The following is a 12,600-nucleotide window of genomic DNA, read 5'->3' on the forward strand; positions in this document are numbered from 1 at the left end:
GAAGAAAATAAGGGAAACTAAGATTCATTTTTCTTACTTGGCTTCAGACATTAGTGACTGTCACATTCTGCTGAGTTGGTTTCTAGCAGGATCCCTATCCCAGAAACCCTCTGGAGTTTTGCTTCTTTCTTTCATTTTTCTATAAAACTACTGTGAATATATTGGCAATGCAGTAGCACGAAGGTTTAGGGCTTTTGACTGGCCTCTCGTCTCTTGAGGTGATCTAAGGATACCTAGTGAGCTGAGATTTAGTCTTGGGTTTCCCAGCTCAAAGCCTTGATCAGGAAGACAAAAATAACAAATTTGACACTCACTTTCAGTAGCTAAAAAGATCTGCTCATCTCTGTCATTTGGCATTTCCTATAACAATTTTCAAGGCAAATATTAGCAGAGCTGGAGCACCCTCTTGCACATTTTAATGTTATGCCCTCAGTTCTCCTTGATGGAAGATTTAAGAAGTTACCTTATATGGTGGTTCAGACCTAAATGATGCAGTATTCCATGTTTTATTGTTTTGCAATTTTTAACAACACCAAATAGTTGATCAATCCACTGATCATTTTGAATTTTGGAAGACTGATGGAAATGTTTATCTTCTTATGTCTGATACAAATAAGTTAATTATAGAAATGGTAGCTAAATTTATGCTAAGTGCAATGATGATACAAGTAAAAATATTTTCCAAATAAATGAAATCTTTTCCCAAAAAAACACACACACAACCCCTGTCCTGAGATATTTGATAATTCTGCAATTCTAATATTGGCATGTTTTATTGTGAAATCTGGATCAATAAAATGAGTGATGATCACTTATATATCTATTTAGGTAATTTATACATTGCCACATACTTTGAAAATGCCTCTAAGCTGTTTACAGCATTATAAAAAACAAAACAAAAATACAAAACATATATTGAAATGTTCACATTGTAAAGCAGCACAGAAGAATTAGATAACATCCTCCCAAACATCATTATATAAATCTAAAATAACTAACATAGTAACTACTAAAAGATCAAAATACGGAAATACAGCACATACACCTGGTCCACTATATCATCATCTCTTGTGCCCCTTTTCAATGTGCTAGTTTCGTTGAGTATTCTTTACATAGCCATACCCATACCCTCCAAGGAGCTCCAAGGGGGTCAAAATAAAGGAGCTAGACCAGGCTTTGCCAACTAGGTGTCCCTCGACGGTTTTTGACAACAGCTCTCATCAGCCCCAGCCAGGGCACAAGGCTGATGGGAATTCCGGTCAAAAACATCTGGAGGGCACCAGGATGGTGGAGGCTGTGTCAGGTGAGCTTCCCAGAAGACGTGTCTCAGGATATCTGCACATCAATGTTGCTACATTTTCTTCTAAGGAGCTCAAGGTGTGGCACATAGTTCTCCCCCTCATTTAATCCCCACAACAACCCTGTGAGGTAGGCTAGGCTGAGCGGCAGCAACAGGCCCAAGATCTCTATTTAGTTTCAGTTTCTGTTTGATTATGTATTTTGTGTTCTCATTTTGTATTTTTATGTTGTGAAGCTTTCTGTGTTCTTTGGATGAAGGGTGGTATGCAAATTTAATAAATAATAGCAATAATAATGGCTCAGCGGGGATTTGAACCCTGGTCCACCCAAGTCCTAGTTTGGCCCTCTAACCACTACACCACCCCACAAAGACCCTTTTCAATTCTGCCACCCCCCTCTTCACCTACTTTTATTTTTCTTGTCCCTTAACATCGTCTTTTCTTTCTTGTTCTCCTTGGCTATGTTTGGAATACACAAATTATACTCCCCACCCCCACATGGCAAACTAGGTCTCCATCAACTGAGCTTCACTGATTTGTTTCGCCAAGTGAAAAGGGAGAACTGAAAACCAAGATACTGAAGGTTACATAACAGCTCTGCTCTAAAAGCAGAAATAAAAGGTTGATCAAGCTATTGTGAAACAGGCAATTATGTAATTGCCTTTGTGGGACACAAAGCCTTTTATGTTAAAGCCCTTGAAAGCAATGATGAGTTTAGGACACCGGATATATGTCTGTGTCCAAGCTACACAGCTAAGGAGAAACAAGGTAGTCACTTTCTGGATGCTGAAAACTAATTACAAATATGCATATTGTTTATCTAGGGAGACAAATTAGGCTTTCAATGATTGGACATGTTTTTTTTTTTTTTTGCTGGTCATGCATGGCTACAACTGAATCTGTGAGCATGAGATACATTGTGCCCATTCAACATTTGCTCTGTATTTTCCGCTATGATGCAACCTTTAACAAACTTGTTTAACGTAAGGTCTAGAATTTCAGCAAAAGCACACAAGCTCTGAACACATTGATTCAACTTGAAACAAGATAGATTTCCCTGAACTTTACCTGTTGAACGTTTGCCTGGAGCAAGTCTCCTAAACGTTCCACAAGTTCGGAGAAGTTGGGCCTCTTTGTCGGGACTCCATGCCAGCAATCCAGCATGGTCTTGTAGCTACAAGAAAAAAAGAATTGAGCTTTAAACATTAACAGTTCTTATTCACTTGTGATGTTATCTTTTCTCTTCATGTCATCATCTGAAAGCTGGTATAACGGCTTGTCCAGACTTCCTTTTATGCCATGCTTTCAAGGTGTGTCCGAGCATGTTGTTTTTGGGGTTTTTTTTTTTGGTTCTGCTGCTTTCCCCAGATTGCAGACCTGGGTGATGCTTTCCTAGAGCAGATAACCAAACATTCAAAAAGGAGTGGTACAGTAGTACTGTAATGGGAGACCTCAACTACCCAAATATCTTTTGGATGACAGGTCCAATGATATTACACTGGCCGTGGCAAAGTTTCTTCCGGAAGTTAAAAGAAACAAAGATCATCATGTCTCTTTTGTGGTTGTCTGTCTTAACTGTATTTTGTTCTGAAATTGTTCTATGGGTCTTTGGACCGCAATTAAAGATTTATTTATCTGTTGGAACTCAAACTCTGCCAAAAATGTAAAGTCCAACAAATTCCTCAATTGTTTCCATGACAATTTCATTTCCTAGAACGTGGAAGAAGCAACAAATGGGGAAATCTATCTTGGATCTGGTCCTCACCAACAGGGAGGAACAGATCAACAAAGTGGAAGTACAGGGAATCTTGGGAGGAAGTGATCATGTCCTCTTGGGTTTCATAATACAGAGACAATGGAAAGCTGAGTGTAGTCAGATACACACTATGGACTATAAGAAGGCCAATTTCATAAAGCTGAAGTTGCTACTGGGTTAGATACTATGATCAGAAATATTCAAGGAGAAAGGAGTCCAAGATGGATGCTAATTTCTTAAAGGTGAAATACTGAAGACACAAAAGCAGACAATTCTAAGAAAGAAAAAGTGGGAGGCATCTAAAGAAACCAGTATAATTGCATAAGGAGCTCACAGATGAGTGGAGATTTAAGAAGGGCATGTCAAGGGAATGGATAAATGGAAAAGCACGAAAGGAAGCGTATACATGAGTAGCCAACACTTGCAGGCAGAAGTTCAGGCAGGCTAAAGTGCAGAATGAAATCAGGTTTGCAAGAGAGGTTAAAAAATAAATAAAAAAGGTTTCTTTGGCTATGTTTGAAGTGAGAGGAAGAATAAGCAAGTAGTAGGTCCTCTGGATGGAGAAGAGGGAGAAATGCTATTGGGGGACAGAGAGAAGCTGGAGCAGCTCAGCACCTCCTTTGCCTCTTTTGTCACTTCCAGAAAAGCACTTCCCAACCTGATGATAACAAAATCAATGATGCAAGGAGGGAGCTGCAGCCGAAGATAGGAAAAGAAGTGGTAAGGGAACACCTAGCTACTTTGAATGAATTCAGATCTCCAGGGCCTGATGAGCTTCACTCAAGGTACTAATGGAGCATGCAGATGTAATCTCAGAGCCTCTGGCTATAATCTTTGAGAATAGCTGGAGAACAGATGAGGTCCCTATGAGCAAATGTCACCCACATCTTCAAAAAGAAAGTTTAGTAATAAGGTATATACTTTTCATGCAGAAGGAACCAGGTTCGATCTCTGTCATCTTCCATAGGCTGCCTCCTTCTTCCCTGTGCTGGGCACTGTCACTGGAGGGAGCTGAGGCAGTTTCACCCCACTGCCTTGCAGGGCTGGGGCTGAATGCTGCTCCTTCCTTTTCAACATCAGTATGTTTAGGTGGTGATACATCACAATGTTGAAAAGCTGATATCACCCAGCCCTAGTCATGACTGCCCACATTCTAGAAAGCTGAACCACTGAAAGGTAAGCTGACATCTTGGTATTTATGAGAGAAGACTGGTTATTACATTCTTTCCTTTTTATCACTCTTAAAAGCCAAATGCTTGTATGAATTGGTCCTAAGGTCATACAAATGAATGAATGAACACATCTTCCCAGTTTCATAGTAAATTACAGTACTTTTACATGGTATAACTGTGTCCACATAAATGTTTTTAATGAAAAAAAATCCCACTTGTCCATTTAAAAGCAACTTGCATACCACTTGCTTTTTAGAACTTCTAAGGGAGGAGCCCCCTCCCCAATGGTAAAGAATAGATATAATTTCCTAACCACTGCTTTTGGACTAGGTGTTGGGTGAAACAGCTGTTCAGAGTACATTACCCAGCCAGAAGCTCTGGAAGGCAAAAATCCACACAGTACTTGAAGAAGAAGGGAGAGGGTAAGGCAGGCACACTAAACATTCCAGAAGGAAGAGGAACAAAGAGGCACATATGCTGAAGCACATTAATACATAATGGTGTCCATTAGCAAAATTGCTAATTGATAGATATGATTCATGCATTTCATCTCCTACACGGTCAATATATCAGTACACAAGAGTGACCAAGAAAGACATGTGAATCACAATGGGGGGGATTAGAAGTCATGTTGGAATTTGTGACGTGTGAACTCAATCTCTTTTTTTTAAATTGAGTGTTGATCGTTTTGTTGATTGTTGTGTATTGTATTGTTTTGTACTTTTTAAAATAAAAAAACCAAAATAGCACTTAAAAAGAAAAAAAAGAAAAAGACATGTGAGATGAAATTACATTTCTGGAGTTGAATATTCTGGTGATCTCATCCTTGTCCCTTCCTTGAGGCGTCGACAGAAGTCCTCATCAATCTGCACACCTGGATATGGTGTTGCCCCTGTAGACACAAACACAGAGACACAGAGACAGTTAATGTTCTGTCAGATGCCTTAAGCAGAGCCTGCATCTCCTGCAAGAAGGATAACCCTTCCTTGATGCAACACCATCTAGCCTCCCTACAAAGAAATCAGAATGGATGCTAACTAAATAGCCAACATGGACCAATCACCTTAGGAACAGATCATGAAGAAAGCTCAATAAATTGGTCATCTGGAAGCACCCTGAAACGGAAACCTACACTTATCATTATGGCTCAGAATTATTGAAAGACAAATTATTTTTAAGCTGTCTAAGCTGGTTGGCACTGAATTGCAGAAAACGGAGCTAAGGTAAGGAGATTTGTCACCTACATACTATTATGTATAGAAAGGATGGGCTCATAAGTGGGACCAGCCAAAATCCCATTGTCCAGATGGATTTTCACTGAAAATCTATGGCCTGGGACTAGGTAAAGAAATGTCGTGAGGTGGTTGCCTGGAGGTGATTCAGTTCCTCTTAGTTAGTTATGCATAGATGCGAAGTCAATGCAGACATCCCCTTGCAGCGACGAAGCAAAACTATTGTGCAACTCGCTCAAGAGCAAAAGTTTAAGGCAAGATAGGCTCAAGCTCTTGTTTCATGAACGGCTGATGGGATAACAAGAAATGTGAAATGTACTGGATAGAAAATGTCTAGAGAGACAAGCCACCTCAGCCCGCTGCTTGCACCTTGTTCTCTTTTGAAGACCCTGTAGGAGCCTTGCCTCCAGTAATGACAGCTGAACTAATATGACAAGGAAACTGAAAAGAACACAAATAAATCACCCTGACTAATACAACTGTCAGGGCAAAGAAAGTAAGTGCGCAATGGAGCTGAGCAGCTCTCTAATAGACCTTGATTTCCTCAGAGCGGGGTGGGGGTAAGGAAGTATATTCCACTTCAGAATTGCAAAAGTGTTGGGAAAAACATGACTGTCTTCAACTATGCTTCAGGTTAGCCATATTGATTTGTATGCTGTTGGTGGATTTTTGTCATTGTCTTGTTGGGCTGTGTATGTGATAAAAGGGAACCATACAGGGGTGAAGCCGTCTTCTTCTATTTGTCCCCGTGTCAGTTTCAACTTATTGATTAATTTTTCTAATAAGGCTGTTTCCCATACTGTTTGGTACCATTGGTCCATGTTTACTTCTGACAGGTCTTTCCAGTGTCTGGTTATGGTGTTTCTGGTTGCTGAGACTAAGTGGGTTATGAGTTTTTTGTGATGCAGGTGGGGATTATTCCAAAACACTCACCCACCCCACTCACACACAAAACAAAGACCACCACAGCCAACCACAAAGGAACAACCATATCCTAGGTCAACCCCAACACCTCTCATCACCAAAGGAACACAAGTGAACAGCAGAGAACCTACACAAGCGACGCTGACAAAACCACCCACATACATTAAGCAAAATAGAAAGATAGTCACCCGACCCCACCCACCCTCCCCCATCTACCTCTTTCCCCCTTTTCTTCCCAATGTCTCAACAAATGAAACTGATTTGCAAAATCAGACATTGCACATATCTTTGAAAACCAAGAAAACCTTTAATAAAAAAAACAAAAAATCTAGGCTTCAGGTTTTATCTCCCTTTTTGTTTTGTTTTTACAGGATGCCTATAAAACTCCTGGCTTGAGACAGCCTGAAGGCAGAAAATGAAGGTAAAGCAGGCCTTCTTCCTCCCCATTCATTCATTCTTGCATATGTACATTTTATTACATTTACATCCTGCTTTTCTTCAGCTTTGGAACTCAAGGAAGCCTAAATGTGGTTCTTAGTTTGTGTCCTCCATTCAGGCACTGACCAAACCTTGACCTGCTTAGCCTCAGGTGCCTTAAGATACTATTTGACTATAACATCTACAGGACAAAAGAGCAAAAGAACCCACCACTGGATCAGGAACGAGGAGGATACATCTAGCTCACCATACTGTTTCCCACAGAGGTCCAACCCAGTGCTCCCAAAGCCACCCCTGATCCTGAAGCTTACCTGTCTACTGCATGTGAAAAAACATGCTTTGGGGATTTGGAACTAGACAAAATATCTGTGCTGTATGTAGTTATTGCTAATTCATACATTCCTTCTGACATGTCAGGAAGTGAACCTGAAGCAACCCCTTGGGCTGTCACTGCACACCTGGTAAATCTTAAGTCCATCCCAAATCAAACAGCAACCAGGATTGCCCCAACCCTTTGATTACATTGCATTATAAAATGTTAACCAACTACTTGCCAACTTTTCAAACAATTTATTGATCGCTTAAATGTATATTATAACTGCTTCTTCAAATGCTGGAGGGGCGTTAAAATAACTCAGTGTTTCAGAAAACAACAGATAATGTTCCGTGTGTGGGTTCCCTGTTCAACAGCTTTCCCTGGAATCATGCCTCCTGAAAGCTTGAGTTATTATAAAAGTTAATAGAAGAATTAATTCCACTCTAACTCTGTAAGCTTCCCAATTCCTTCATTTCCCAGAGGGCTGTGGGATGTAACGTTCCTTTCATAATCTGGCCTCCCTGAAGCCTGAAAAATCATTTGGAAGAACATGTAATCCGGTTTTAACATAGGAGATTTAAAGGAATCTGAATGGGAGTCCAAGTTTTGAAGAATCTCTGTACACTTTACATTCCATGCTCAATTTCCTGTTTTTGTCTATCTCTGGCCTGACAGCTTTCACTGGATGCTTGGGAGCAAAGTAAGTAATGCAGGAACAAGGAGGAATGAATGAGAACCCAGGCCAGAGAACAACTGTTCCTTAAAGCTGTTTGGATAACCTGGGGGTTGTCGCTTTTCCAATTGCTAAGGAGTCTTATATGAAAACAATGTTGACAGAAGTTGGGAAATCCCTTTTGGGTGTATAAGAATATTTAAAATATGAATGTAATCAAACATAGAGGATATAAATAATATATCCTTAGGGTTTGGTGCTCCTTTGCACTTCCTCCTTTCCTCTTTGACTACCTCCAACTCCACATTCCGTTTATCAGTTTTAATCATAGTTCATTGTCACGTCTGCACTACTTAATAAATGCTATGCCAAACCTTCAAATGGTCTTTATTTTGACAGCTTGAGGGGCAGCAGGCACAAAGCATAGCTGTCTCAGGAAAAAGTGATATGTGTGTGTAGAAGTGATGCCTTTTACTATCTGAATTTTTTATTTTAATATAGGCAGTGGAGTGGAGGAGCCCTGTAAAAGTGCGAATTTTGGAAGCCCAAATATGCCCTGTAACAAAGGCAAACAAGCCTTCATGTTCTGATTCTTAATGATCTGTAAAAAAAATTTTCTGTAAGTGAGTTCCATCACTGACACAGCTCCTCAATTAAATATTTATTGCATGAACTGTAGATAGGAGAGCGCCAAAACCCAGAAACGCCTGGCTGATCTTTATCAACACATTGCTTTGGAAGAAAAATTTGCTTTTCAACTGCAGCCACAGAGAAATGGGACTCTAATCCTGAGTCACACAACAAGGTAATCAGAAATTGTGCTGTGACCAGAATGCAACCCAGTGCTGATAGAGCAACCCATTGTCTTAATGGAGCAGTTTGGGTTGGCAGTAGGGATGCCCGAATCCGTCATTTTTAGTCCCCCCCCCATTACTCATTTTTCCAGGCTTAGTTTCTGTTCTCCACATTTCCACATCTGTTTGTAATCTTTTTATATATAAAAGAAGCCCCATGAAAATTCAGTGATTTTCTCCTAATATACACATTTCTGTATGCAACTTTCCCTCATGCACATATTTTTGCAAAATGTTTTCCCCCAGCATAGTTTAGTTTTGTATGTAATTTTCACTATATGCATTTTAATGCACACTTTGCCGTCATACAGTAATTGTCATATGCAATCCGTTCCAGAAGACCATTCAACTTCTGAAATGTTCGACAACTGAGACCTAATTGGCAGTCGGCACATTCCTTTTAAAAAATGGAGAAACGCGCCTTGGAAGCCGTTTGATTCACTTCCAGGTTGTTGGCGTTTGGGTTCCGAATTGTTCGGCTTCCAAAGTGTTCAACAACCAAGGTTCCACTGTATATACATTTCAGTACACATTACTTGGCTAGATAACTGCATTGCAAAATTCAGAGTGTGAATTTTGATGATTGGCCGAGTGTTCATTGTGTATCACTTTGGAAACTGCAAATGAGGTAGGTTTGCCTTTAAGTGCAAATAGATTCAAATTTCTCCCTCATCCCTCGTACAGAGAACAAACTTTCTTAAAATCAAAGCAATTCCTCCAACTTAAAGAGCCTGTTGGAGATAACTGTATCTGCACTGCATGTTATCTTTTTATTAAAGCTTGTATAATAAAAGGTTTTGCCAGTTAACAATGGTGTGCCTGAATACATTTCTAGCATAAATGTAAATCAGATTCCTAAACTACATCTTTCACCTCCAGGCTATTTTGTTGGTCCCTTGTATATGTCCAAATCAGTGCTGCTGAGGTGTGATGTGTGCTGGCTGAGTCACCCAAATGGTATGTTTGGAGATGGAGAGGGCTTCTATGTGCTCTAATGCCATGTTTTTGGAACATTAATTCAAAGTCTTGTTTGCTGAGGATTCAGGTGCATGTTTGACAGCAGATATTCAGTTCAACTAGGGCAGGAGCAGCCAATGCTATGTCCTATAAAATCCTGGCCATGCCCAGAAGTAGCCAAATCCTGTACCCAGATATTGTTGGACCTGTCATGTGTAGACTGTGTGAGCACACTAGAAAACTTTCCATTGTGCAGAAGTTCCACAACAGTTCAACTGATGTGGAAAGCTTTTACTGCCTCTAATGCATTACTGAGAAAAGTGTGAAACCTTCTTTCCCTCCATCCTCTGAAAAGAGAAGCACCAGTGTGCTAGATTTAATCTACAGTGATTTGTGGGGCACTGTCATACAGTGGTTCAGCTCCTTCCTCCTGGGCCGTGTTCAGAAAGTGGTGGTGGGGGATGAGTGTTCAGACCCCTGGGCTCTCACTTGTGGGGTGCCTAGGGTTCTGTCCTCTCCCCCATGCTTTTTAACATCAACATGCAGCCGCTTGGAGAGATCATCAGGGGGTTTGGGCTGGGTGTTCATCAGTATGCGGATGATACCCAGCTCTACCTCTCTTTCAAATCAGAACCAGTGAAGGCGGTGAAGGTCCTATGTGAGTGCTTGGAGGAGGTTGGAGGATGGATGGCGGCTAACAGATTGAGGTTGAATCCCGACAAGACAGAAGTACTGTTCGTGGGGGACAGGAGGCGGGCAGGTGTGGAGGACTCCCTGGTCCTGAATGGGGTAACTGTGCCCTTGAAGGACCAGGTGCGCAGCCTGGGAGTCATTTTGGACTCACAGCTGTCCATGGAGGCGCAGGTCAATTCTGTGTCCAGGGCAGCTGTTTATCAGCTCCATCTGGTACGCAGGCTGAGACCCTACTTGCCTGCGGACTGTCTCGCCAGAGTGGTGCATGCTCTAGTTATCTCTCGCTTGGACTACTGCAATGCGCTCTACGTGGGGCTACCTTTGAAGGTGACCCGGAAACTACAACTAACCCAGAATGCGGCAGCTAGACTGGTGACTGGGAGCGGCTGCCGAGACCACATAACACTGGTCCTGAAAGACCTACATTGGCTCCCAGTACCTTTCCGAGCACAATTCAAAGTGTTGGTGCTGACCTTTAAAGCCCTAAATGGCCTCGGTCCAGTATACCCGAAGGAGCGTCTCCTCCCCCATCGTTCTGCCCGGACACTGAGGTCCAGCGCCGAGGGCCTTCTGGCGGTTCCCTCGCTACGAGAAGTAGTTCCACCCTGTGGAATGCCCTCCCACCAAAGGTCAAAGAGAACAACAACTACCAGACCTTTAGAAGGCATCTCAAGGCAGCCCTGCTTAGGGAAGCTTTTAATGTTTGATGGATTTCTCTATTTTAATATTTTGTTGGAAGCCGCCCAGAGTGGCTGGGGAAACCCGGCCAGATGGGTGGGTTATAAATAATATATTATTATTATTAATTATTATTATTATTATTTGGTCCACTCAATGTTCCATTCCCAGAGAAAAATAAGTACATATTAATTATTTGGGACAATTTCTCAAGGTACTGTGTTGTATACTTTCTAAAGGAGAAAAGTGTAACAGTGAAGATGTTCACCATGGTGAGCAATATGTTTCCATGGAAGAGTACCTAACATGTCACACATAGGTGTATTTGGCTGTATTGCCTGTGCTTATCAGAGCCTATCAGAAGACTCCCTGGAAAAGACCCTGATGCTGGGAAAGATTGAGGGCACAAGGAGAAGGGGACAACAGAGGACAAGATGGTTGGACAGTGATTCTTGAAGCTACCAACATGAGTCTGACCAAACTGTGGGAGACAGTGGAAGGCAGGAGTGCCTGGCGTGCTATGGTCCATGGGGTCACGAAGAGTCGGACATGACTAAACGGCTAAATAACAACATCAGAGCCATACTGAGGGTCCCTTGTGCCCTTGGCATGGAGCAAGAAGCTGTTGTGGCAGCTCCCTTCCCTGCAAAAAAATCACTTCACCCCAATAGCCACAGTAGAAATTACTACATTTTACATGACCCAAGTACTGAAAGCTTAAGGAATGAGGGACAGGCAAGGAGGAAGACTGAAAAAATCCAGCTGTATAGTTTCTCATTCCAGGCTGTAGCAGCTTGTTCTGAGCCATCAAGCCCCTTCTGAAATTTGCATACTAAGGTAGATGTGCTTCCTTTGGTTTGATCAAACCTTTAGGCTGTTCCATATAAATCTCTTCTGAGATCTGGCCATGCAAAAATGTGGCTTTAATGCTTCACCTCCATTTGTTTAGAAACTGTGATGCTCAAAAGCAGGCTAGCATACACCCCCACCACCCTAATGCCATGTCAGATGCCAGATGTTTTAGACTACAACTCCTATCAGGAAGTCTGGAAGTTGTAGCCCAAAACATTTGGTGGGCACCAAGTTGAGGGAAAGCTGAATATTGTAACTAAGTCTAAGCTGAGAAATAGAAACTGGCATTCTTTTCCAAGAGCCACAGCCTGATGAAGCATTTGGACAAAAATAACTGCTTTGTTGTTATTCAGATTCTTTCTAATGGATCAGCCTGAATACTTGCAATTGTAGATTGTTATTCATGAAACTCTCTGCAGACTAATTTAGTTTTCCTGCTCTCTACTCAAAATGCCTCAGGTTTGTTCCACTGCATACTGGGATAAAGAAGCAACAATCCACATCCCTTTCAAAAAATGTAAGCCATTTGATCTAGGGATTACCAAAATCTATCAATTTCAGTTTCTCTTACTTTCTCATTTGTCCACTCTTCAGTTCAGTTCTCCACATTTCCACACCAGTTTCTGAATTTTTAAATCAACAAGTTGCCATGAAAATTAAGCAGCAATTTAGGGTGAATTTCTCCTAATATACACCATTTTTGCATTCAAATTTGCCTAATTCATTAATTTTTGCAAATCAACATTTAGTGATATCT

General features: G+C 41.4%; 1 protein-coding gene across 3 annotated transcripts in view; it reads right to left on the reverse strand.

The window, feature by feature from the left end:
• The window catches only part of LOC118084151 (vascular endothelial growth factor receptor kdr-like), a 200,096-nt gene that overhangs the window by 26,257 nt on the left and 161,239 nt on the right, over positions 1-12,600 (reverse strand). For all 3 annotated transcript variants that reach the window (XM_035113499.2, XM_035113500.2, XM_060270643.1), the window contains exons 25-26: positions 5,019-5,118; positions 2,367-2,472 (exon numbers count right to left, since the gene is read on the reverse strand). In XM_035113499.2, coding sequence (XP_034969390.1) covers positions 2,367-2,472; positions 5,019-5,118 — 206 coding nt within the window. The remainder of the gene's footprint in view (positions 1-2,366; positions 2,473-5,018; positions 5,119-12,600) is intronic.

Source organism: Zootoca vivipara, chromosome Z (genome assembly GCF_963506605.1).
Source record: "Zootoca vivipara chromosome Z, rZooViv1.1, whole genome shotgun sequence".
Lineage (NCBI taxonomy): Eukaryota > Metazoa > Chordata > Lepidosauria > Squamata > Lacertidae > Zootoca > Zootoca vivipara.